Source organism: Lampris incognitus, chromosome 15 (assembly GCF_029633865.1).
Source record: "Lampris incognitus isolate fLamInc1 chromosome 15, fLamInc1.hap2, whole genome shotgun sequence".
NCBI lineage: Eukaryota > Metazoa > Chordata > Actinopteri > Lampriformes > Lampridae > Lampris > Lampris incognitus.
Window position 1 is genome coordinate 45,973,256 of NC_079225.1, and position 24,314 is coordinate 45,997,569.

General features: G+C 44.1%; 1 protein-coding gene across 3 annotated transcripts in view; it reads right to left on the reverse strand.

The window, feature by feature from the left end:
- The window catches only part of col12a1b (collagen, type XII, alpha 1b), a 153,053-nt gene that overhangs the window by 102,659 nt on the left and 26,080 nt on the right, over positions 1-24,314 (reverse strand). For 2 of the 3 annotated variants that reach the window (XM_056294895.1, XM_056294896.1), the window contains exons 14-22: positions 15,926-16,195; positions 11,520-11,786; positions 10,606-10,798; positions 9,541-9,665; positions 5,274-5,423; positions 4,765-4,884; positions 4,205-4,369; positions 3,406-3,552; positions 2,468-2,610 (exon numbers count right to left, since the gene is read on the reverse strand). In XM_056294895.1, the coding sequence (XP_056150870.1) occupies positions 2,468-2,610; positions 3,406-3,552; positions 4,205-4,369; positions 4,765-4,884; positions 5,274-5,423; positions 9,541-9,665; positions 10,606-10,798; positions 11,520-11,786; positions 15,926-16,195 (1,580 nt within the window). The remainder of the gene's footprint in view (positions 1-2,467; positions 2,611-3,405; positions 3,553-4,204; positions 4,370-4,764; positions 4,885-5,273; positions 5,424-9,540; positions 9,666-10,605; positions 10,799-11,519; positions 11,787-15,925; positions 16,196-24,314) is intronic. The other variant, XM_056294898.1, reaches the window with a different exon arrangement.

The window sequence follows — 24,314 nt, forward strand, 5'->3', positions numbered from 1 at the left end:
TGTGAGGAGTTAAACGGCAGTAAACTAAGCGGCTCTCTGTATGAGGCTCAGTGGAAACTCTGCTCTGGGCTTTTCTACTTGCTTAGACGAGGCCGATTAGAATCACACAGACCGTCTGACAACGGCCAATAAAAGCACCGAGGATGGAAAAGACCCAGTCCTCTGTTTTCAAAGACAATAGTGACAGGAGGTTAAGCGTAAACTGAATGCAGGGTCACCAAAGCCGTTGGGATCCAGATTTCAATCGCCAATTCAGAGCCAGGCCTGGATATTTCCAGATAAAATGTATTTTTGTTTTAAGTCCTTTGTGTACTAGTAGGGTGCGATTTGCCACATAGGGTATTTACAATCATTACTGAAGTTTAGAAAATCACAGTTAAGTACTACTGAAGTTAAGTACAAATACTTTTTTGCCGTTGACAGTTTAGGTCTTACTGTTTCAATTTTGCTGATGCGGTATATGCCCCACCCGTCTGTCAGTCCAAGCATGGTAAAACAAACATTAAGGATTATTTGTTGATTCTGTTTGACCCTGTTCTGATTGGAGTTTCGGGGGAGAACTCATTAAACAAGCTGTTGGTAGATTTTCTTCTTTTCATCTTTTGGTCAAGTACCTGCAGATGGTCACTGTAAATTTTCCAAATTTTTGAACAGATCCATTTAAAGAGCCTCCCAACCAGAGACTGTCACAGCGATCGCCATCAGCCCAGCCTTCCCCTAGCTCTCCGTGAGAGAGATCCCAGTAAATATATGAGCTCTCTGGGAGCTTGACTGAAAATGAACTCAGAAGAACGTAGCCTAAGCCAGCTCCCCCTCATATCTATACCAGGTGTAAGCCGGTGATCTTCAAATGCAGAAAGGCTCCTGGCTTCTCTTCAGTCCCATCACTGCCCCCCCCCATCATCCCATCTCATCCTCAACCTGCCCCTCATCATGTTCCTGTCGCATTAGGATATACATCTCTGCTTCACATTTTGAGCGTTGGCTTTACACTACTAGCATGAAGCAGTACTTTTCTACATGACTGCTCTGTTTTTTGTAAGCACATCTGTGAGGCCAAATATGATGATGATGAAAGACGAATTTCCATGTGAGTGGAAAATAAAGATGTCTAATCTAATCTGCACTGTTCATTACTCAGGTAGGGAGGATATTACTTCTGAAAGGTATCCTGGCTCACACAATACTATGCATATATTAAGTATACTTTAATGTATAACTATGTATAGTTTGACATATACTCAGCATTCTATGTTAACTAAAAAGTTTAATATATTCTATGTATACAGTTTATACTGTATATAGTTTATAAAGTCACTGTAGTATTACATGTGTTTCAATGTCCTCCATTTTAGTCTACTTTGTCTCTGAGGCCACTTGCTGCTCTGCACATGAACGACTTCGACTGTAAAAACACCACTCGCATCCATTGTACGAGGCTGTTATCTGTCATAGTGTGATTGGAATGCCATCACATTTTATGTGGGACAGTTGTCTCCATTCATAACCTGTCTTTTCATGCCAACCAAACAATCCAACAGTTGATCTCAAGATGTCTCCCCCACCCCACTCCACCCCCTTTTCTCTCTCTCTCTGTTTCTGTGTCTGGTTGAAAGTGTGTATCTCAGTGGAAACAGCTGCTGGAGTGTTTTGCTGGAATGAAAACCTGCACACACTTAAGCTTCAACCGCTGGAGACCAATACTGTAGTATGTCCACCTAATAATACGTGGTGGTCTTCAGAAGAACCTGACTCTCTGTCAGGGTCTAGATAACTCACCTGCCCATTACTCATACACAACACTGTTTTGCTGTGTATCTTTGTCCAAATTTTACAATGCATAGATTGTGAAGGGTTTTTTTTGTTTTGTTTTTTTTTTGTGGATTTTTCTCCCTTTTTCTCCCCAATTGTATCCGGCCAATTACCCAACTCCTCTGAGCTGTCCCGGTCACTGCTCCACCCTGTCTGCCGATCCGGGGAGGGCTGCAGACTACCACATGCCTCCTCCAATACATATGGAGTCACCCGCCGCTTCTTTTCACCTGACAGTGAGGAGTTTCACCAAGGGGACGTAGCACGTGAGAGGATCACGCCAATTCCCCCTCCCCCGAACAGGCGCCCTGACCGACCAGAGGAGGTGCTAGTGCAGTGACCAGGACACATATCCATATCTGGCTGCCCCGGAGACACGGCCAATTGTCTCTGTAGGGACGCCCAACCAAGCCGAAGGTAACACAGGGATTCGATCCAACGATACCCGTGTTGGTAGGCAACGGAATAGACCGCTGCGCCACCCAGATGCCCCAAATTGTTCACTTTTAAAGCCAAGACTTATTATCTCATCTCACCTCATCTTAAACTCATCTCATTTTAACATATCTGTATAAGCTAGCCAACTTCAAATGCAGCAGCATGCTGTTCTGTAGAGAACCCATGACAGGAGACGAGAGGACGATTCTTGGTTTACCTCCTGAGGTGCTCCTCCGGCCACAGTCATGTACACCACCCGGTATTTCTCTGCTGGACCGTCAGGCGCTGTCCAGGTGGCACGGAACGAGTGGTGGGTCAGCTCGGAGGTCACCAGGTTGGTCGGCGGATCCGCACTCTCAACTGAAACCAGACCCAACACATGCTGAATGCTGTCCCACACGTGAAGCATTTCACACAGTTAACCCCGCCATCACAAATCTGTCCCCGTCACGTTAGCTTCCCCAACAGCCCCGTGAATATTTCTGCTCTCTTGACAAAAGACTTCTTTGAAAAACACATTTTCCCCGGCCCTGATGTCAATCACAATCTCGTTTCCTCCCACAAGTGATTTACAGACGGCCCCACTAATGTCCAACTAACCACTACTTATATCCTTTTTATTCCCTTTTTTTTTCCTGCACCATTATTATTAGGACGTCAGGTCACATTCAAGAGAACAGCCACAACGGCTGATTTTGTTTTCATCTTTTCTGTGGATCTCATCAGCTATGACTCCAGCCAGTCCTCTGCTTGCTACACCAAGCTGGTCTACAGGATGGACTTTGCTCACATCTAAAGTTCATAATGACTTTATAACGTCATTACTAGTCATTCATTATGTACTGTAATGTTCTCATTTAAATACTGTAATGAGGCCATAACGGAAAAAATTAAGAGGATTTTTATTGGGTAAATTAGTCTGAAGGTCGACAGAATCCCTTCATACGGTGGGTACTGTGTCTAGTGACCCATAGACCTGTAAAACCTGTTTCAAATCTGTTTTTTTGTTGCTTTTGTTTTGTAAAGTACAACTTACTTTTTGTTTTAAAGCACTATTTAGATCAAAATTCACTTGTTTGAATTTGATATTAACATCAAAACTCGGTCCAGAATTATCAGGCTACATCTGTTAGCGAGGCAGGAGGCTCCGCCCACCTGGGCCCTTGACGCTGTTGCAGAGGTTTTCCGAGAGGCCATCGACAATGTCCATGAGGAAGGTGAAGTCATTGACGTTGTACATGTGGATTTCATCGGGGTCCGTTGCGATGGACTTGAGCTCATTCTCATCGGCATTCTTCACACCTGACAGATGGCCGTGACATCAGAGTTTTTACTCAGAGAAAGAAAAGCTGATAAGTCAATGCAGCCAAGTCAAAAGCAGCAGGCCAGAATCCACTTCAGATAGCGATGATAGCATGACAAGCTTAACAAGGTGGCACATTAACACCATCTAACATCACTAGTAAGCTTGAATCATTCATGATCTGGATGATTCTTTCTTTTAAAGACAGAATGATACCTAGTATTTCCTACCTGCCAACTTAGATATTTTTATGTTGTTATGTATACAAATACTTCACTGTAGTTAGATTATACCTAACTCTTAGATACCTTTCATAGATACTGTACTTTTCTTTGGAAGGTTATGTTTGTGTGCTTGTGTTGTGTGTGCTTACACTTATCCAAAACGCCACTTCAGGGAGTTAAGTGTTCAAAGCCGTCCTCACATTTTGAAAGAGTTACTAGAGTTTGAAATATGCTAGTTTCTCATTCAAACAGTTAGAATCTCCTTATCAGGAATTTGGTTGACACAATCCAGATTTACCTACGATTAGTGCAAACCTTCTTGTCCTATTATCATCAACTTTACAGACAACCCTCGGGTCCGAGCAGTAGTGGCCTGACAATCCGTGAAACTGTCTCGTGAGGTTTGTAAATAGGACAGAACACTCACCGATGGCATAGAGCTCAATGCCCTGGTCTCTCAGTTTCTGGGAGTTAAAAACAATCTCATCCTGGGACTTTCCGTCAGTAATGAGGACGCCGATTTTGCGGGAATCCGCCCGCATTCCCACATTCTCTTTGAAGTTGTTCTCAAGAATGTAGTTCAGAGCCATTCCTGAAAAATGACATGAGGGCTATCATAAATATCTCAGCCACTGAAGATTGAAAGGTGAAAGGTTAAGAGTAGATAATATCAGGTAGAGGTTAAATATCAGTAGAAAACTGTGGTTGGCACTTGATGTAGCCTACTTGGAGCACTTAGCGAGTGGAGTAGAGCACTACAGGTCATCCCAGATAACATTAGAAAGTTGTCCTTCACTAAAAAGTATACTACCAAGGGCTTTAGATGTGTTTCTCCTGCCACTCCCAACATCTCTTCCGCCTCGTTTCATCCCCCGTGTAGCCAGCCATACCCATCAAGCACATACGAGATTTTAATAGAAACCTAACAAAGTCTTTGGAAATACCATTTGAACCCAACAGTCAGATGTTTAAAGTGTAGTCGCTCACCCGTCATGGTATTTCCTCCTTTGTAAGGCAGGTTGGCGACAGCTTCCAGGAGAGACTCTTTGGTCTGATGGGTGTTCAGGTGCCACTCCGTCTTGGGGTCTCCACTGTACTGAGCCAGGCCTGGTGAAATCACACATCACGTTTGACGCACTTTATGTACAAAGCACATTTTCTATGTTGTTGTCTAACATAAAATGTCTTTGAGTTTTCCTGATAAAACACAAAAATATATAACTCGTCTGGTGGAAGTACCAATGATAGTAGAAATAAAATAAAAAAATGAATAATACTACAAAATGCTGTGATAGTAGTAGTAGTAGTGGTAGTTGTAGTATTTATCGAGGTGGTACAACCATATTGAAAGTAGTTGTGACAATTAAAATTGTAGTACCAATATTTGAATACAATACAGTCACAGTAGTGACTGTACTGGTAGTGATAGTGGCTTAGTGTGTCTGCGGGACAGCATGGTAGTCGTGGTATTAGTATGGTCTTATTGGTAACTATACCAATCTGGACTCTATCCGGGCTGATGTCAAAGACGCTGAGCATGCGAGCGATGAAGGCCCGGATAGTTTTGAAGTTGAGACGGCCGATGCTCCACGATCCATCCACAAGGAGAATGATGTCAGCCTTGGCAGAGGTCTTACACTGGGCACCTGGATTTGCAGGAGAGACGGTAGTGAGCGAGATGCCAGGTACAGCCGTGGACACCCCTTCAGGAGTGTCCACATGGTACAGCCCATGAATAGTGATAAATGAGATGAGGTGTTCAGGGAAGGTGGGAAGGCAGGGTGGGAAAAGTTGGACAAGAGGAATCAAACACAAAACGAAGCCAAGGGGCAAGAGTACATCACAAGCAACACAATTACATTGTGGAATAAGACACGTCATAGTAATAATAGTAGGACAAGAGGAATCAAACACAAAGGGAAGCCAAGGAGCGAGAGTACATCACAAGCAACACAATTACATTGTGGAATAAGACACATGCTCTACACAACATTTTTTGTCGAACATTACATAACATAAATCATTAAGACGTCGTAAAACAGCTGTCATTCCTCTCTTGGCAGGATTAATTGTTTTCTCCTCAGGGTTGTTCTCTCTTTCTTTTCTCCCTCTCCATTTTCCACGTGTTGTCTGTGCAGAGGTATAGCGCTGCCTGTGGGCGTTCCAGGTTGACATGGCAGCTGTCTCTCCTCAGATTGACAGGTGATAAAGAGAAACTCTCCTCCACAGGTTATTGGTCATTCCTGCGGTTGTCAGAACTCAATACTCCAGACACCTGTGGGGTTGTCGGTTGGGGCGCGGGAGGGTGTTTTCACCTCTCCACTTGGCAAGATGGAGAGAGGGACGCACCCCCTTGAAACAGTGAAATTAGAGAGAAAAACGTCCCTGTGTGTGCAATCGAAAAGAAGTTAGGAGACAGTTGATTCACACAAGCTAGAAACAGATGCTTTGGGAAGAAAGAGGAGCTGCGAGCGGATCGGATGGCGGCCGCAGTCTGTTTGAGTTACGCTGCCTTGGTCGGTCCCTCCACTCTCGCTTAATAAAACCAGATGTCACAAACAGAGGCTGAACTACCAGGCGGGTGATCCAGCACGGGCGACTGGGTCAGACGTCGCACTGCAGAAATGGAGAGCTCTACTGAACAGACAAAAGGTTGGTGTTGCTGTCACCCGACTAGGTGTTTTACATCACTGTCGCCTGCAGAAAGCTGAACCTCACCCTCCACCTGACCTTTAACCCCAACCAACTTCTTGCTTCTAGCTGCAGCCGTTCTTTTGCCATAAGTGTGTTATCAATTTCTTTCCTTGCTCTTTGGTTTTTTGTAATCTTTTTGCAGGGGACTTGGTTTTAATAAAAACAAACTTTCATGACAAAATGAGATGTTGATCCTTTTTTAAAGCGGGGTTTGGGTCTTATGCAGTGGTTGTCTGCACCAAAGTACCTGATGTCCTGCCCTACTTATGCTGAACACTACAGGGGAAAAAATCTGGAATCCTTGTTGATGTTACCATATTTTGGATCTCAAACCTCCAGTCATTATACAGTCTTCAGACTTTAAAGCAGGTGAAATAAATTAGCCAGCGCTGCAGTGAAATGCCATTTCCTCCCATCACAGCGCAACCTATTGAAGAACTGTCTTGGATTAGGTGACAGGTCTTGAAATATGACATTATTCCAGATGATATCATTTTGATTCCAGGGAAAGTTTGTCAAACTCCCTGGAAAATAAGCTTTCCCACCTTACTGTCAGTTTTTCTTCTTGTCTATCGAAAAAGAAAAAGTTCGTCCAAAGTCAACCGTCAATAACTTGCTGCCATATTGCAGATCATGAAGGACTTTGGATTTTCAGCCTTGAAGCAGTGCTGCCAGACCAGGTGTCACTACGAGAGGTTTAGGATTCAGACACCAGCCAGATAAATTCTGTTAAGCCTGCCATTAGAGAGGGAATGTATGAGGATGTGTCTGAGGATCCTGCAGCTGGTTTGGTTGATAGTGTGAGTCTGAGTTTGCTCCACATTACTTCAGGGGTTTGTGCCAGCGGTAAGCGGAGCCAGGCCTTAAGGCTCTCATGAAACGGCATTTAGAGCACCGCAAACTTACACGATTTGACTCATACCTGAACGAGACAGAACGGCCAGGTGGGATTTAGTAAGGGGGAGGGAGTTTCATCTGACTGACAGCCAATCACGCCCGGGCATTTTAAGACAAAGCTGGACATCAACATGCTATTGGCTAGTTTTAACTTGATGGTAGAAGATCCCTCGTCTTCTCTCAGTCTCACTCCCTTTCATTCAGAGGACTTTTTCTTTTAATGTGGGGGATGACGTAACTAAAATATTATTATATTGTTTTTATGTGTCAAGACAAAAACACAGACTCTTACAAACACAAAAAAAAAATTTTTTTTGTGGCTTTCTAAGACATGGTGTCAAACAGATATAAACTAAGTGCAGATAAAATAAAACAGCTAACAAGAAGGAAAATGTGTTTTTCCTTCCATGGGACCTTTAAAGGTTTTATAAGTCTGTTCAGGTCAGCGCTACCCGGCAGCGGTCCAGCACTGCCAGCTCTCTGGCTTCACTTCCATGCCTGCTGTTACTTTCACAGAGACCCATTTTATTTTGCTGCTTTTGTGTTGATTTTCAAATCTTGTTTTTGTTGTACCCCTTAAAGCTACAATCCTGAAAGTTGCCATTTTTGTTTAAAGCTGAAATCCATTAATAAGTTGTTAATTGGGCCATGTGAATGGTGGAGGTGATGTGGTGGTGGTGTTGGATAGACAGCCAGTCTTCCGGTAGGACAGTGTTGTGATATAGTGGATGTAGGAGGTAGAGAGAAACAGACCTATTGACTCTGATTTTCTGAGACTACAAACCCGGTGTAGCAGGACTACAAACCAGATGTAGCAGGACTACAAACAAGTTGTAGCAGGACTACAAACCAGGTGTAGCAGGACTACAAACCAGGTGTAGCAGCCATTGTGGCCAGTGTTCCGTCAGCTCAGCAGTAAACAGTTCCACTCTTGTAAAAACGGATCCTGGGACCAAAGCTAAAACAGACAGTCTGATGTATTACAAACTGCATCACACTATATGGGAACACTGTTGTACAGTCATGGACACATCAGCATCATGTCTCAGTCTTGTTTCCAACACGGACATGTTTGCTGCTGCACCAGTGTTCATCCTACCTGGTCAAACCATCTCAACAGCGGTATACGGAGACTGGAGTGTCTCCATCCATGGTGAAGATGACTGGTAGTGTTATGGAGCCTGACTCCGTCATACACATGGAGGAAATAACTGTTTATTAATGGAGGAAAAATACCGAATTCCAGCTTTAACTCTCTGACTCCTATGTAGACGTGGGTAAAGGTGAGTATTGTTTGAGATGGATTCAAAATGAACCAGAGTCACCAGTGCTGTTCTGTCAGCACTTTCCCCGCCTTGAAAAAGACATTTGGTTGTGAGTGAATCTTCAGGATTATAGCTTCAGTCTTACTCTTCATTCACACTTCCCTTTCCCAACCAAGCTTTACATACGCCTTCTACATAAACGCACACTCGCTTATTCAGCATTTAGTTTGTACTTATTTTTCAGTTTTCAGTTGTTTGCAAATATACAATTGCATTTTCACGTACAACCTGCACTGTAAATAAAGTCTGATTGATTGATTGATTGATGTCAGTTCTTGCTTATCAGGATAGTTTTTTATCTTTTATCAATTTAAGATAATATTAAAGTGGAAAACTAGAACTTCTGCATAACTAAAAGTAAAATAAACAAAAACAAACTATTTTGATCAATGCTCCATGAGGCGGTAATGAGGATATGTGATCATGGGGAGAGATTAAGGACTGACATGTTGTGGTGTCACTGCTCACACACCAATATGTGCGACTTGGCAATTTATAAAAGTGTCAACATCTCACCCCATCTGTTAAGTGGCGTGTCCTTATCCCTATAAATCAGACACCAAATGTGACGGAGAAGAGACGAGGAGACACATGCCAAGCAGCTACGAGCAATTTGCACTAATCATAGTCATGTGCGCTGTGATCTGATCTACAACTCCCAACGTGAGAGTGATCTTAACCCCGTCTGACAAAAAATAACTCAGCCTCCTCATCCTGCAATCAGAGCGCGTCTCTGCCGCTCAGGGAAGAATTGGATCAGCGTCTGTCTGTGCGTCTGGTCTGCAGGCCTGCGTGCTTTTTTGGGGCTGCTATTAAAATGTGACTTGACAGTGTTTTAAGCTTTTACCCGAGAGCCCAAGAAAAGGGACACCAGGAGCATCAGAGAGAGTTGTCTTCTCTTCTCCAGCCAGGGGAAGACTCTCCCCTCCGTCAAACATTCCAAACACCGCCACAGAATACCTCGTTCCTGCCCTGTGGGAGAGGAGGAGGACAAAACATCTACATCAACCAATGTCTGAGGATTTTCCTGAGAACAAAACATGACTGGCAGCCTCCTAAGATCAGGATTCGCAAACAACCTACAGCATTTTTAAAGAGGAGTAGTACCTCATCACTGATTATCAAAACACAACAAAGACCTGTGAGAAATAGTGCAGAACTTAATGAACTCATATCACGAATCCATCCATCCATTATCCAAACCGCTTATCCTGCACTCAGGGTCGCGGGCATGCTGGAGCCTATCCCAGCAGTCATTGGGCAGCAGGCGGGGGGACACCCTGGACAGGCTGCCAGGCCATCACAGGGGCCCCCCCCAAACACAAACACACACACGCATGCACACACACACACACACACACATATTCACACCTAGGGACAATTTAGCGGCCGATTCACCTGACCTACATGTGTTTGGACTGTGGGAGGAAACCGGAGCCCCCGGAGGAAACCCACACAGACACGGGGAGAACATGCAAACTCCACACAGAGGACGACCCCCAAGGTTGGACTACCCCGGGGCCACTGCATGTCAATAATTTTCTTCCAGGATGGTTATCAACTAGATTAGATTCGATTAGATTGTTTTATCAGCCACATGACCAAGGCCGGTGGAATTTGTTTTTGGTACACATTAAACTCTGCAGCACAATTCATGCATGGACAACAGCAGACACGCCACATATTATCATGAACATTAGTTCCAGTATTTTGGAAATAGCCTCTTTTTGTTTATCTGTGTCACTCTATACCCTCATTATCAGTGTTTTGTGTATCTATGGATGGTTTAAGTGTGCGCTGTTGCACTGCTTTGAGTCTGCTTGCCACCTTATCTCATCTCACTTATGCCATACAGACAGAAGTTCACCTGCCTCTCAGACATTACACCTTAGACTATCGTCATTTCAGTCACCTGAGCTCCTCCAGAACCACGGTGCTATCATAGGGGCCAACCACCAGCATCCCCAGGTCCACATCATCCTCACTGGGATGGAAAGTCACCTTGTAGCCCTTAACATCTCCCGGGGCTGGATCCCAGGAGACTCTGAAGCTGGTTTTGCTGGGCTCTGAGGTCTGCAGGTTCCTGGGAGCCTTAAAGGGTGAAACTGGAAAAGAAAAAAAACAAGCAGAACTTCAGAAAAATCCGGTGGGACTGAACATTTGAATAACCAATTCCAGCACTTGGCAACATCCTGGATATTTCATTGAGATCAGTTATCCCACATTCCAGCCAGTTTCTCATTAGTCCATAATACAATTCCTTGAACCCAGTGTCCCTCATTTAAAAAAGCCCAGAGTCATGCCATGTGTGAGGAAGAGCTTGGTGTGCATAACTGTGACTTTAGTGAGCTTCACCCCCGCGGTGCTGCAGCACCCGAAGATGCCAAAAATTATTCATCTTAATCAAGACATTTAATCCTGTTTTCGGTCTTAAATCCCAATTTTCTATGAAACAAGTGGGAAAAGCTGCCATTAATGTGAAATGACCTGATTTGTTTCAAATGGACTTGTTTTTTTCTTTTTTTTTTTGTTAAACAATGGGATAAGTATCTTGGGGCAGGAGAAAGGCGGGTCAGATACCCTGCTTCAGGGTAACAAGACGTGATTTAAAAACAAAAACCAAAAAAAAAAAAACACCATTTGAAACAATTTGAGTTGAATCAGAAAAAAAAACATCTAAATGCATCTTCCACTGGCAGATGTTGTCATTTGGTTTTCGGAAACAAGAGTTTTTACTGCTAGACACAGGACCGAACATCTGGTTTAAGACGGACGTGTTTTTGTGCTGTGTACTGTCTCATAGGGTTGAATTATGGACCAACGTACGTGTCGTTCCCACTCCTTGCCTTGCTTTTCCTTCCCCGCGCTTGTAGATGGGGTGGACGGTGATTTTGTAGGTGGTCAGGGGTGTCAGGCGCTTCATCAGCGTGGAGGTAACTGGGCCTGGGACCTTCAGGACCACCTCCTTCCCTCCCGCCGCGGGGATGTACTTCAGCCGGTAGTTGACCACCTTGCCTGGTGCCGGCGTCCAGGTGACCTTCATGGTTCGCTCCGTCTCGTCCGAAACGCTCAGCTTCTTACCCTCGGCAGACACTGAAGAAAGAGGATATATGATAAGGGAACGCTCTCCAATCTGTAGGTTTTATCTTTGGTCATGTTCATTGATCTGTGATCCTTACTAGGTTAACTTTAAAATGAAGGAGAAGAACTTAAGAAAGTAGCTCATGAAAAAGAAGCTTGTTACGTCTCAGATGTGAAAACAAATCTTTTAAAGGCCTCTCAAAACACACAAAAGCATTGCATACTGGAAGCTACCATAACACAAGCTCAAACAATGGACCTAACAGTGGAAAAATGTCTTAAATTCAGTAAATCCAAATACAGACAAAGCCGACAGGGGACAATAGCATTTCTTATGAGGGTGCGGTACAGCAGTTAGAGAATGGACCACCAGCCATTCTTTGTTCCAGACCGATAATCCATCTCTTCAGGCCAGAACCCCACACTATATAGCTTCTTCAATCCAAATCCCTGTCGACCTACAAGCCTTTCCGACCTTTATTTATCCAGGGAAAGGGTTTGCAGGTTGACTGTATCCTGTCTCACCCTCACCCATTCCTACATTGCTGGTAAAACCACACTCTGTATCTACACCTATATCTATATCTACACCCATATATCTTTAAAAAAAAAAAACCTTTATTTTGAAATAAAGCAGATGTGCTCAATCCTAGGATATTTCAAATCATGAATTCACAGCTCTGAATTCATGAATTCATGAAGTTGCTTCTGGCGTCATTTTAAATGCTCAAACCTTTGTCAGAAGAAGAAAGCCACCTTATTTGGTTGTTGTCCAGGTTATAATGAATGTGTTCTCTGCATGTAACCGTCCTATTGTATAGGAGCAGTGGGCAGCTGCAGCGCCCAGGGACCAACTTCAGTTCTTCTTTCCACTGCCTTGCTCAGGGGCAGACAGGAGTATCAACCCTAACATGCATGTCTTTTTGACGGTGGGAGGAAACCGGAGCACCCAGAGGAAACCCACGCAGACACGGGAAGAACATGCAAACTCCACACAGAAAGGACCTGGGATGGCCTGGGGTTCGAACCCAGGACCTTCTTGCTGTGAGGCGACAGCGCTAACCGCTGGGCCCCCGTGCAGCCCGTAAGATATCAACACTTTAGTGATCGTTGGGGAAGAAATGCTGACCATATTTTCCTCCTCTCAAACAACCGCAGAGCCCTTAATGAGCTTCACTTGTTCCACTGTTTCTGCATGCCACAAATAATCAGAGGGTCAGCTTAGTCACAGAGTTAATGATTTTCGGGAAAATCGTTTGACTACTTCTCTGTACTCGGGAGCATTTTTATTGCCGGGGGGGGGAAAAAACGTAACCTCCATCTTTTCAATGTGTTGACCGACCTGAGCAAACCTGTGAACAGGTTCGCAGGGATGCATTGGTTCCGCTGGGCCGACGTAATAAGGCAAGTATGGTTCTAGAGAGGTGGAACCCCCTGATGGCTCCAGCCAGGGGCGGATCTACAGGGTGGCAACAGGGGTGGCAGCTGCCACCTCTGGGACACAGTCTTGCCACCCCTTTGCCACCCCAGGAAAAAATCTCTAGATCCACTACTGCCTCCAGCGTGTTCTGGGTCCATACGTTGCCTGACAGGCCCGCCTGAGTCAACGCTGCAGGTTGAGTTTTCATATCTGCACGGGTCTGTTTGAAATCGCGGCTTTGGACGACCCTCGGAAAGATCTTTCCAGCACCGTGATTTCCCGTGAGTGCTCGGAAAAGGAATGAGTTATATCTCATTTCTGAAGCAGCACGTCTACACGCGGCAAACAAGGCGGCGCCCGCAAAGCGCTCGTGATTTTAATGACGTGGGCTCCCCCCGCTGCGACTGGCGTCGTTTTGGAACGCATGACGCATCGGAACTGTCACCACCTTTGTGTCCCCCCCCCCTCCCCCCTTCAAGATCACAACTTACACAACTCAAAAAGGATCTTTAAGGGCAGGATTCTTCCAGGACACTTGAGAACAGGAAAGCCTCTTTCCACGGAGAATGCCAAAGTTAACCGCAAGAGCTGCAGCGATATCTATTATTGATAGCACAAAGTCAGACCACTTAAGCGGCTTCCAAACGCACGCTCATAGCGCGCGCCTTCGTATTGGACTGGTGTTGCGATGCCTCTCTTCTCTCTCAACTGGCTCTCTGGCCTCGCTGACAGTGGCGCCCTGTAAGTCCTGATAATGTAATAAATCCCCGATAATGTAATAACCCCGATAATGTAATAAAAAATGCACTTGAGGCCATTGAAAATGCAATAAATCTGATAATGTAATAACTTCCTGATAATGTAATAAAGTGCATTTCCCGATAATGTAATAAACTATATATCATAGCTAACCCTAAACCCTAACCCTAACCTTAATAACGTCCCGTTAATGTAACACATTATTACATTATTGGTAAAACGTTTATTACATTATTGGGAAATGCACTATATTATACATTATCAGGAAGTTATTACATTATCAGGTTTTATTGCATTTTCAATGGACTCAAGAGCAGATTTTTATTACATTATCGGAGTTATTACATTATTGGGAATTTATTACATTATCAGGTTCTACAGGCCCCCAAGGGGTGGCCAGGGGTGGCCACGGCCACCCTGATACTATCCCAGGCCCGCTGCCCCCCCCCAGCCACGAGTCGCATATGCAGAATATGCTTCTGATTATGCAGAATATGCTTCTATCTGATATCTTACATTAGGTGCTGTTCATTTAAATCAATAATGTATATTTTTCTTAACTCTCATATTGACAGTTTTCAACTAGCCTATACAGTATACTACAACAGCAGCATAGAATTCCCGAAATTCAGTCATGGCTTTTGGTTTTGGTGTGCCACCCCAAGATTTTCAGTGGCCCCATTTGGCCACCCCTATGAAACATTTCTGGGGGCGCCACTGCTCGCTGAAGGAGCCGGAGATGAGCTTGCAACCACATGGTTGAACTCTTCCGGACAGGTTGGAAAAATCTTGAAGCGGAAATCGAATGAGCAATTGTGGCAGGTGGGTAGGAGTGGCCAACGCGGAACACCTGTGTATCACAAACTCTCTCACCTGGGCTTCATCGGAGACACCTGATGACTCCGTCACACCGGATCTTGATGTGCAACAGGACTGTGTCTCTCTGAAAGGGAGGGCCATTTAAAACTTTTTGACTGCATCTGAAAACTAAATGTTGACTTAGTGCCAAGAATGATGACCTGGGGTTTTGTTTTGTTTTTTGGCCTTTAAAATTTAAAATTACGGAGCGTCCGGGTGGCGTGCCGGTCTGTTCCATTGTCTACCAACACAGGGATCGGCGGTTCGAATCCCCGTGTTACCTCCGGCTTGGTTGGGCGTCCCTACAGACACAATTAGCCGTGTCTGCAGGTGGGAAGTCGGATGTGGGTGTGTGTCCTGATCACTGCACTAGCGCCTCCTCTGGTCGGTCAGGGCGCCTGTTCGGGGGGAGGGGGAACTGGGGGGAATAGCGTGATCCTCCCATGTGCTACGTCCGCCTGGTGAAACTCCTCACTGTCAGGTGAAAAGAAGCGGCTGGTGACTCCACATGTATCGGAGGAGGCATGTGGTAGTCGGCAGCCGTCCCTGGATCGGCAGAGGGGCTGGAGCAGAGACCGGGACGGCTCGGAAAAGTGAGTAAACTGGCCAAAAAATACAATTGGGGAGAAAAAGGGGGAAAAAATCCATAAAAAAACAACTTAAAATGACACGCAGCGTACTTCTCTCCACTTGTGTCCTCGATGTAACTACATGAACCATAAAAGTATTAGTGGGCATGCTGTCTTTTCTGTCACTCATCTAGGACATAGCACCCAGTTTAAGCCATAATCAAATGGAGTTTAGCATGTTTCTTTTCATAAAGTACTGTGTGAACCACGCCATGCTGACACTCTCCCTTTCCTTAGCAAATTCAGTACCTCTGAGCAAGGCACTTTACCTCCTACCGCTCTACAGTCTCTAATGAGTTACCCAATGTCCAACAGTAGAAGGCTGTGGTTGCACCGCACACCTCCCAGATATACATATGTGGCGCTGTAGCACAACGTTAGTAAAAATGAGTATTGGGCCAAGAAAAGTCCAAATAAACAGACAAGAAATAGATGGATAGAAGAGGACTATCAGCCCTGTGTAGAGTATGTGGTGTTGGCCTTACCATCAGTGGTCTCTTGTCCCAAGAGTGGATCACCATCTCCGTGACCGTAGGTAGCAACCACAGCTACCTCATACAGCGTCTCTGGGGTTAGACCCTCCAGCACGGTTCTGGTCACATCTCCAGAGACCGTCTTCTCTCCGGTCTCCTCAGAGAACAGAGACTTCCAGCGGATTTGGTACCGTTTGACCTTCCCAGGAGCCGCCGTCCAGGATGCCGCAAAGCTGGTGTCAGTCACGTCGCTGGTGACCAGGTCTTTTGGAGAGCCCAGCTCTGAAACATCAGAGAAAGATAAGACGGCTGATGTGAATCAGGACAAAAAATAAAAAATAAAAATGAAATATTTTTTCTCAGTCTAAGCAAGGGGACATACAGAACCCATGTGTTGGACACTGCCAGTGAAACTCAACATCTGCTGCGAACAGACACACATCCACACATGGCAGGGAGAATGTTGACAGCATTTGAGGGTTTTGAAATGTGCCCACAATGCATGACCTCAACTGCATTTTCCTTACTGATTAATCAGGTATGGAAGCCTGTGAGGGCCAAAACATAGTTTTGTTTAGACCACAATGGCCAACTCTAACTCCTGAAATCACAGCCCGGGTTGCTGCAGAGTGACATATGGGTAGATTCCTATATCAAGCTGGCCAATACTTGGCTGACCAAATCAAATATTTGCGAGTGGATATCAAATTAAAACATTTTCTCAGCTTAAGAACGTGGTAACGCATCAAGACAGGGTGAAGAAACAATTCAGTGGCCAAGTTTCCACATTGCGGAGACAATATCAAAACATCCTTACACGTGAAACAGCCTTCAGATAAATATCTTTCTCGGCTTTGTAAGATTACACTGGAAATCTTATTTTGATGGGTTTAAATTGTGACTGAAAAGATAAAATTTCTATCCAACTCAGCATTGTATGCCAACTTTTATTCTAAACCAGTCGCGGCTGGTGACTCAAAAGATTGGGGAGGACAGCAGGAAAACCAACAGCATTATGTTATTTTACACTGGCTGGCTACTTATCACTACTACCAAATAAAGGAAACGTAAATCTGAAAGGACATTTAGACTCTGTTGAAAAGGCCTAAATAAAATGTAATTTTGTAGTGATGTGTTTAAAAGTAGTTTGCAATTTGCATGTTAAAATTTCTTTTCTAATTTGCTGCTGTATGACTCTGTCTATGGCTTTACTGCCAGTTCATTACACTCACACACAATACACAAAACAGTGGTACAGAACTGAAGATGAACTTTGGAAATTATTATTGGACCAACGTGATGTCAATATTGTATTGTGGTTGTTGATTAAGGAGGACGTCCTCCGTTGGAGCATCATTTGACGTGTTTTATAATAATAATGATGATAATAATATATATACAGCGCTTTTCTAGACACCCAAAGCGCTTTACATTGAAGGGGGCAACTCACCTCAGCCACCACCAATGTGTAACACCACCTGGGTGATGCATGGCAGCCATTTTGCACCAGAACGCTCACCACACATCAGCTTGAGGTAGAGAGGGAGGGATCATTGAGCCAATTACATGGGGGGGGATGATGAGGTGGCCAGATGGAGAGAGCTTGGGAATTTTGTTGGGACTCCCTACTCTTTGTGATAAGTACTACGGGATCTTTAATGACCACAGTGAGTCAGGACCTCGGTTTAACGTTTCATCCAAAGGACGCCATCTCCTACAGCACAGTGTCCCTGTCACTGCATTGGGGCATTGAGATTTGATATTTGTTGTTTGTTTTGTTTTGTTTTGTTTTTCTATTAGGACCAGAGGGAAGACTGCTCCCTACCGGCCCAACAACACCACTTCTGGTAGCAACTCAGTTTTCCCGGAAGGTCTTCCATCCAAGTACTAGCCAAGCCCACACCTGCTTAGCTTCCGTCATTTGGCAGAACCATGGTACAGGTTGGTATGACTGCTGGTTTCGGCTAGTAACAGATTAGCATGAAAAAAAAAGAAAAAGAAAAAGAAAAAGAAAAAAAGAAGTACATTAAAGCCAGAGGGACTTTTATAAATAAATGAACGTCCATTACATTCAAGCCCTTGCCAAATGAGTTCACACAATCTCTCTCTGTTTGCCGGAGTTTTAAATCTGGTGTCTGAGGCGGCTTCCCTGCGCTGGAGCACCGGTAATGATGCATTTTATGTCAACCAGGAAACCCTGCCTCTGGTTGGTTAAGGTAGGGGTTAGGGTGGGGTTAGGGTTAAGTCAAGACAATTTTATTTGTATAGCCCAATATCACAATTACAAATTTGCCTCAGTGGGCTTTACAGCCAATCAGAGGCATGCGAATGCTTTCATCACACGAAAGTTGTATCTGAAGTTTGGAAAAATGATAGACGCGATTGCTTTGCCAGAACTGAAGCAGCGACGGAGTAGTTTTTGATGCTCCAGAGAGAAAAGAAACTGCATTCAGAGGAAGGATTAAAGCAACAACAACAAAAAGAACGCAATCAACGGCGAGGACGAACACGGATAACGACTGGTACAGTTTTTCCTCATTGGAGCGCTGAAAGAAGAAAAGGGCTCTGTATTGGGACCCCTCCTATTTGTTATTTACCTACTATCTCTTGGCCACATTTTCAGGAAATTTGGCATTCAGTTTCACTGCTACGCGGATGACACCCAGCTTTATCTGTCCACCAAGCCTACCTCCACTCTTTCGCCCAATTCCCTTTCTGACTGCTTACTAGAAATTAAATCCTGGTTTTCATACCACTTCCTCAAACTTTTTAATAGCGATAAAACCGAGGTCCTCCAAGTAGGCACTAAATCTACTTTGGCTAAACCCGATAGTTTTTCTCTGACTATTGACAGTTCTGTAGTTCCTGCATCGCCTCAGGTTAAGAGTCTGGGTGTCATCCTGGACAGCACATTATCTTTTCAAGCTCACATCAACAATGTTACTCGGTCTGCATACTTCCACCTACGCAATATTGATCGTCTTCGTCCGTCACTTACACCTAACAGCACCGCTATACTCACTCACACCCTGGTTTACATCCCGTACTGACTACTGCAGTTCTGTCCTCTTTGGTCTTCCCCTCAAGTGTCTTCATAAACTTCAGTTGGTCCAGAATTCAGCTGCCCGTATCAGTACCAGAACTCCTTCCATAGATCACATCACTCCTGTTCTTCACTGGCTCCACTGGCTTCCTGTTAAATGCCGTACTGACTTCAAGATCCTGCTCCTCACCTTTAAGGCCCTTAATAACCTAGCTCCTTCATATCTTTCTGAACTCCTTCATGTCCACACATCCTCCCGCACTCTCACATCCTCTTCTGCTGTCCAACTCACTACACCATCAGCCCGCTGGACTACCATGGGGTCTTGAGCCTTCAGTCATTCTGCCCCCCACCTATGGACCTCTCTCCCACAAGACATTCACAACACTGACTCTCTTTCAACCTTCACATCCCATCTCAACACGCACTTTTTTAAACTGGAATATTCAGTTTGATCCACGCTTCAATGAGTTTTGTGCAGATGATGATTTTATACTTAGCTGTTGTGTTAACTTTTTATTGTCTACCCTGCTTTGTTCTGACTTTATGTTGTCTGATACGGTGCTGCTTGTTTTTACTGTGTGTGCTTGAGTGCTCTGAAAGGTGCCCACAAATAAAATTTATAATTATTATTATTGAGGGCAGAGACGGATGTCACGTTACTACCCTTGGACAGGTTGGTATTTGGAAAATATTTGGAGTAGGCTACAACTCAACTACTACATTTACCCTACTGAAATAATGGATTATTGTGTTGGAACTGTGGAAATGTCTTTGTATTTTTGTAACTATTAACTAAGCACGCGCTGACAGTGTTTGTGTAATTACTCTCACTGCCAAAAGGGGAGACAAAAGTTTCACACTGCAGGTTTAAATTGATATGAGATCCCGCCCTAAGGACCGCAGGAACCCATCCTCCTCTGCCCCCACAGACTGCCCTTCCCCTCTTGCCTGCAAGTGTCGCTGTTGAAGAATTTTAATCAGAATTTCACAAATGGATTTTTTTTTCTAAAGAGAGAAAGATTATTTTATAAATGATACTGAGATTTTGGTAATAGTTCATTTCAACCAATTACTTTTTATATTTTGATCTCCCTCTTGCCTCTCAAAAATAGAGGAGGTGCAACCTCCTCTGCTTCTATGGGCCAGCCTCCTCTGTTCTAAACAACATACAGTGATACCCTACAGAAACTATTCCAGAAGTTACAGAGCATGTCTAACGCCACATTTTATTTCACAGATCAACAAACAGGCTGCATTTGATTTAAGGATGAGTTTCTCCGACTGCGACGCCAGAAATAATCCATCAAAACCTAAAACTCTTCTGGACCAGTGCTGATTTACTTCTCCTCATATGCACATGTGCTGCTGTGTCTGTGCAGGCAGTCTTTCAGTCTTCACCACAGAAACGGCGCTGCAGCCGCCATTAGCTGGGAACTGTCTGCTGCCACCGCTTTTTTTTAACTTTCTCTCATATTGACGCTCTCATTCTCTGAGAATAGCAGACACAGACACAACTCAGATGGAAGATGGAATATCTGGCAGTCGGCAGACACAGCCTGAAACCTACTTAAACCTTATTTTTTTTCCACAGTCCATCACAAGAACAAAGTGAGCAAAACCACACACAATTTCATACACTAGAAAAATATTTCCATCTGTTTCCATTCCTGTCTTAAATATCTATCTATCTATCTATCTATCTATCTATCTATCTATCTATCTATCTATCTATCTATCTATCTATTGCATTGTATTCATGGAATATTGTACACCTCATGGCAATGGCAGCTTTTTTAGATAGCTGCCATTTGTTGGCTGAGTTTATCAATGCACTCAGTTCAAGTTTAAAGTCAAGACTAAGAACCTAGTGAGGTGAGAGGGGTTAAAGTTACTGAATAACTGTGTGATAAAATAAATGTGTTGCTCTAAACGACACCTGAGAAGGGAGACCAGAGGGCATCTAGAAGTGATTTATACTCACTGTATGTCAAAAGTTAACACCGTCTCTATTTGAGAACTCATCCTCTCTTCATGTAGTTCAACATGTAAACCCCATCCATCCATCCATCCATCCATTATCTGAACCACTTATCCTGCTCTCAGGATCACAGGGATGCTAAGCCTATCCCAGCAGTCATTGGGCGGCAGACACCCTGGACAGGCCGCCAGGCCATCACAAGACTCTCTCTCACTCACACACACACACACACACACACACACACACACACACACACACACACACACACACACACACACACACACACACACACACACACACACACACACACATTCACATGTAGGGACAATTTAGTACGGTGATTCACCTGACCTACATGTCTTTGGACTGTGGGAGGAAACTGGAGCCCCCGGAGGAAACCCACACAGACACCGAGAGAACATGCAAACTCCACACAGAGGACGACCCGGGATGACCCCCAAGGTTGGACTACCCTGGGGCTCGAACCCAGGACCTTCTTGCTGTGAGGCGACTGCGCTAACCACTGTGCCACCGTACCGCCCATTTTTAGATGAATTTACCATCTTCCAGGGAAAATGCAAGAAACACGGGTATACGTCATAACTTCTTTTGCTCTGTCAACACGCTTCTGCACTGGGAAATAATTCAGTTGGAATGTGTCACGGGCCAAACCGGTCACTCTCCACAACAATGGTCAAAAGTCAAGTCAAGTTTATTTTATTTTAAAAGTCAGCACTGAACAACGCACAGTATTTTACTTTCTGGACAAGTTCGACTGCGTCATAATTTTCACCTAAAAAGCAGAATATAAAGTGAACCATCACATTAACACATGCGTCATATCAGTTGAGACTTGGGGCCTATTTAAAGGATCTATAGTGCATGCTCTAAAGCACATGGTGCAAGTGCATTTAGGGCGTGTCCAAATTCCCTTTTTAAATGGCGCATTATTTGGGCAGGGAGGTTGCACTTAGTCTCTTAAGTAATCATAGGTGTGTTTTGGGCATAACATGAATCAGTGTTATGTCCCATCAAAAAGACACACATATTAGGGTTAATACTCCTGTCTGTGCCCCTGAGCAAGGCAATGGGAAGAAAAACTGGAGTTGGTCCCCGGGTGCTGCAGCTGCCCCTACACAATAAGATGGGGTAAAATGTGTTGTAGGCGTGCTGACAATGACAGTGTCCTTCTTCTTTTCTTCTTTCTTAAAAGCCAGGTGCGCCTGCACCTTGGCACATTGCGATTTAAACGGCGGATTCAGCAAGTTTCCCTCATTTCATTTTTAACATGTGCCTGCACATTGTTTTTAATGACAATAAACTGAATTGAATTGAAGTTGGGAGAAATGGACGGTTTTCCGGGGAGGAAACGAATCTGCTTGGATGCTGGGATTCCATTTTGACATTTATTTTTTAAATATGGTGTACACAGTAGTGACCTTTCACATTGTAACGTTTTAGTTGTAATGTTTTGCATGTTTGTGCGCTGATGCGCGTCCCTATGCACGTAACAAGCGGCAACCTCCAGGAAGTGCCAAAAACTGCAGTTCCTCAAATTGAGGCTGGCTCCAAAAGTGAGTCAAACCTCATAGACCCCCATGTGAAAATGCCCAATTTTAGGATAAACTTTGAAAGCGCTGGGTCATGGTCCGGGTCTCATGGACACTTCTGCAGGCTCACACGTGTTGAGGCACTACATCAACATCAACCGCCATGGTGAAAGAATAATATCGCTGGGATCAATACATTTTATCTTGAAACGTCTTACATTTTTCAAGATAAAAGGACTTTTCAGGAATTTTAAAAAGAACAATAAAACAGCTTGATTTTAAAGAGATACTAAACCACATAGTATATCACTGACGTGAGTCTGCTACCCTCTAAAGTTGAAAACCCCTTTACAAGTGCTAGGCTAATTTGGGGACCATCTAATGTTAGCATAGCAGGATAAACAGCCGTACATAATAAAATTAATGACGCGCCACTTTGATTTGGATGTGCTAATGAGCCAGCACTGACAACACTACTGACCTGTTGGTAGCAAACGTAGTGTAGTAGTATAGTAGAATAGTAGTATAGTAGTACAGTACTATAGTAACATCGGGTCTAATTGCTTTTTAAGGTTGCCTAGAAAGCATTTTTAGACTGTTATGACAGCATTTGAGCTGGGTTTATGAACTTGCAAAGAGTTATCATCAGTTTTAGTAGAGATATGAAAATCACTAGCACTGGCTGAAACGTGTTGGTGTCTGGTCACACTGGCATCACCGCAAAACAACCAGAAAAATACCACCGCTGCCGTCCACAAAACCTCATAATAAATCATTTTAATCCTTCTAATTCAATCCTTAATTCAAAGCTCACGGAGTTAAAAAAAAAACCCAAAAGTGCTTAGAAGGGATGAGAGAGTCTCAAGACCTCTGTGCAGATGGAGCCCTGTCAAAAAAAACATTGTACAACTTAAAAAATGCACTATCATCAATCTGAAAATAAGATCGTCTCCTTTGATTCCGGAAAGGTCTCCTTTCTGAGAACCGTTTCGCTCTGTAGTGCCAACAAAAGGAAGTCTTGGGTAATTTCAAACTTTGGCTGTTTATCCAATTTTAAATGAGAGGAACTTAGAGGAGAAAACAGTCCAAAGTTGTGGGCTCCTCCATAAATCAGCAATGGACATTTTTATGTCCAGCTAAGATGCATGCTGGGGCTACACACACAATCCTCATTTTCACCGAGTCACATGAATCTACTGTGTGGTCATATCAAAGAATCGGCAAAGGACACGCAAAATGGCCTCCCTGGCTTTTATGCTTTGGACAATGACAGAAATTAGACAAAATTTTAGCAATATCATTCAAAAATGGAAAAAAGATTCTCTCCAGTTTTCTCAGGGAGAGAAAAACAGCATAACCGGCTGATTCTGGCAGGTTCAGACTTAGTTCAGATTTTCATAAATCAGACGTTTGGCTGGAATTTTCCCAAGAACCGTTTTATAATTGAGGCCCAGTGGATCTTAATGTGAGCTCTCATAGAGCTTTTACTATGAGAGTGAGTGAGCTCACTCTTTTTAATATGGGCATGGTTCTGCAGCACCCGTCAGTTTTCCATTGCAATACTCAACAAGTTGGATTGTGTTTCCGGAGGAGAGCAATGATGAAGCTGCTGCCAAAACACTTTTTAAATGGATTCTATCAGATACAAGCACACCTCCGGTGTGAAGTACACCGTGAACAAAATGATGGCTGCACCAGGTCAGGATCTGTCCTGACCTGGTGCAGCCATCATTTTGTACAGACACAGAGTGGTTCATCTGTGTGGTCGTACAAAATGGAAGAACTTGCTGGTGTTTCTACAGATTGTATGACTGACTCCGCGACCAC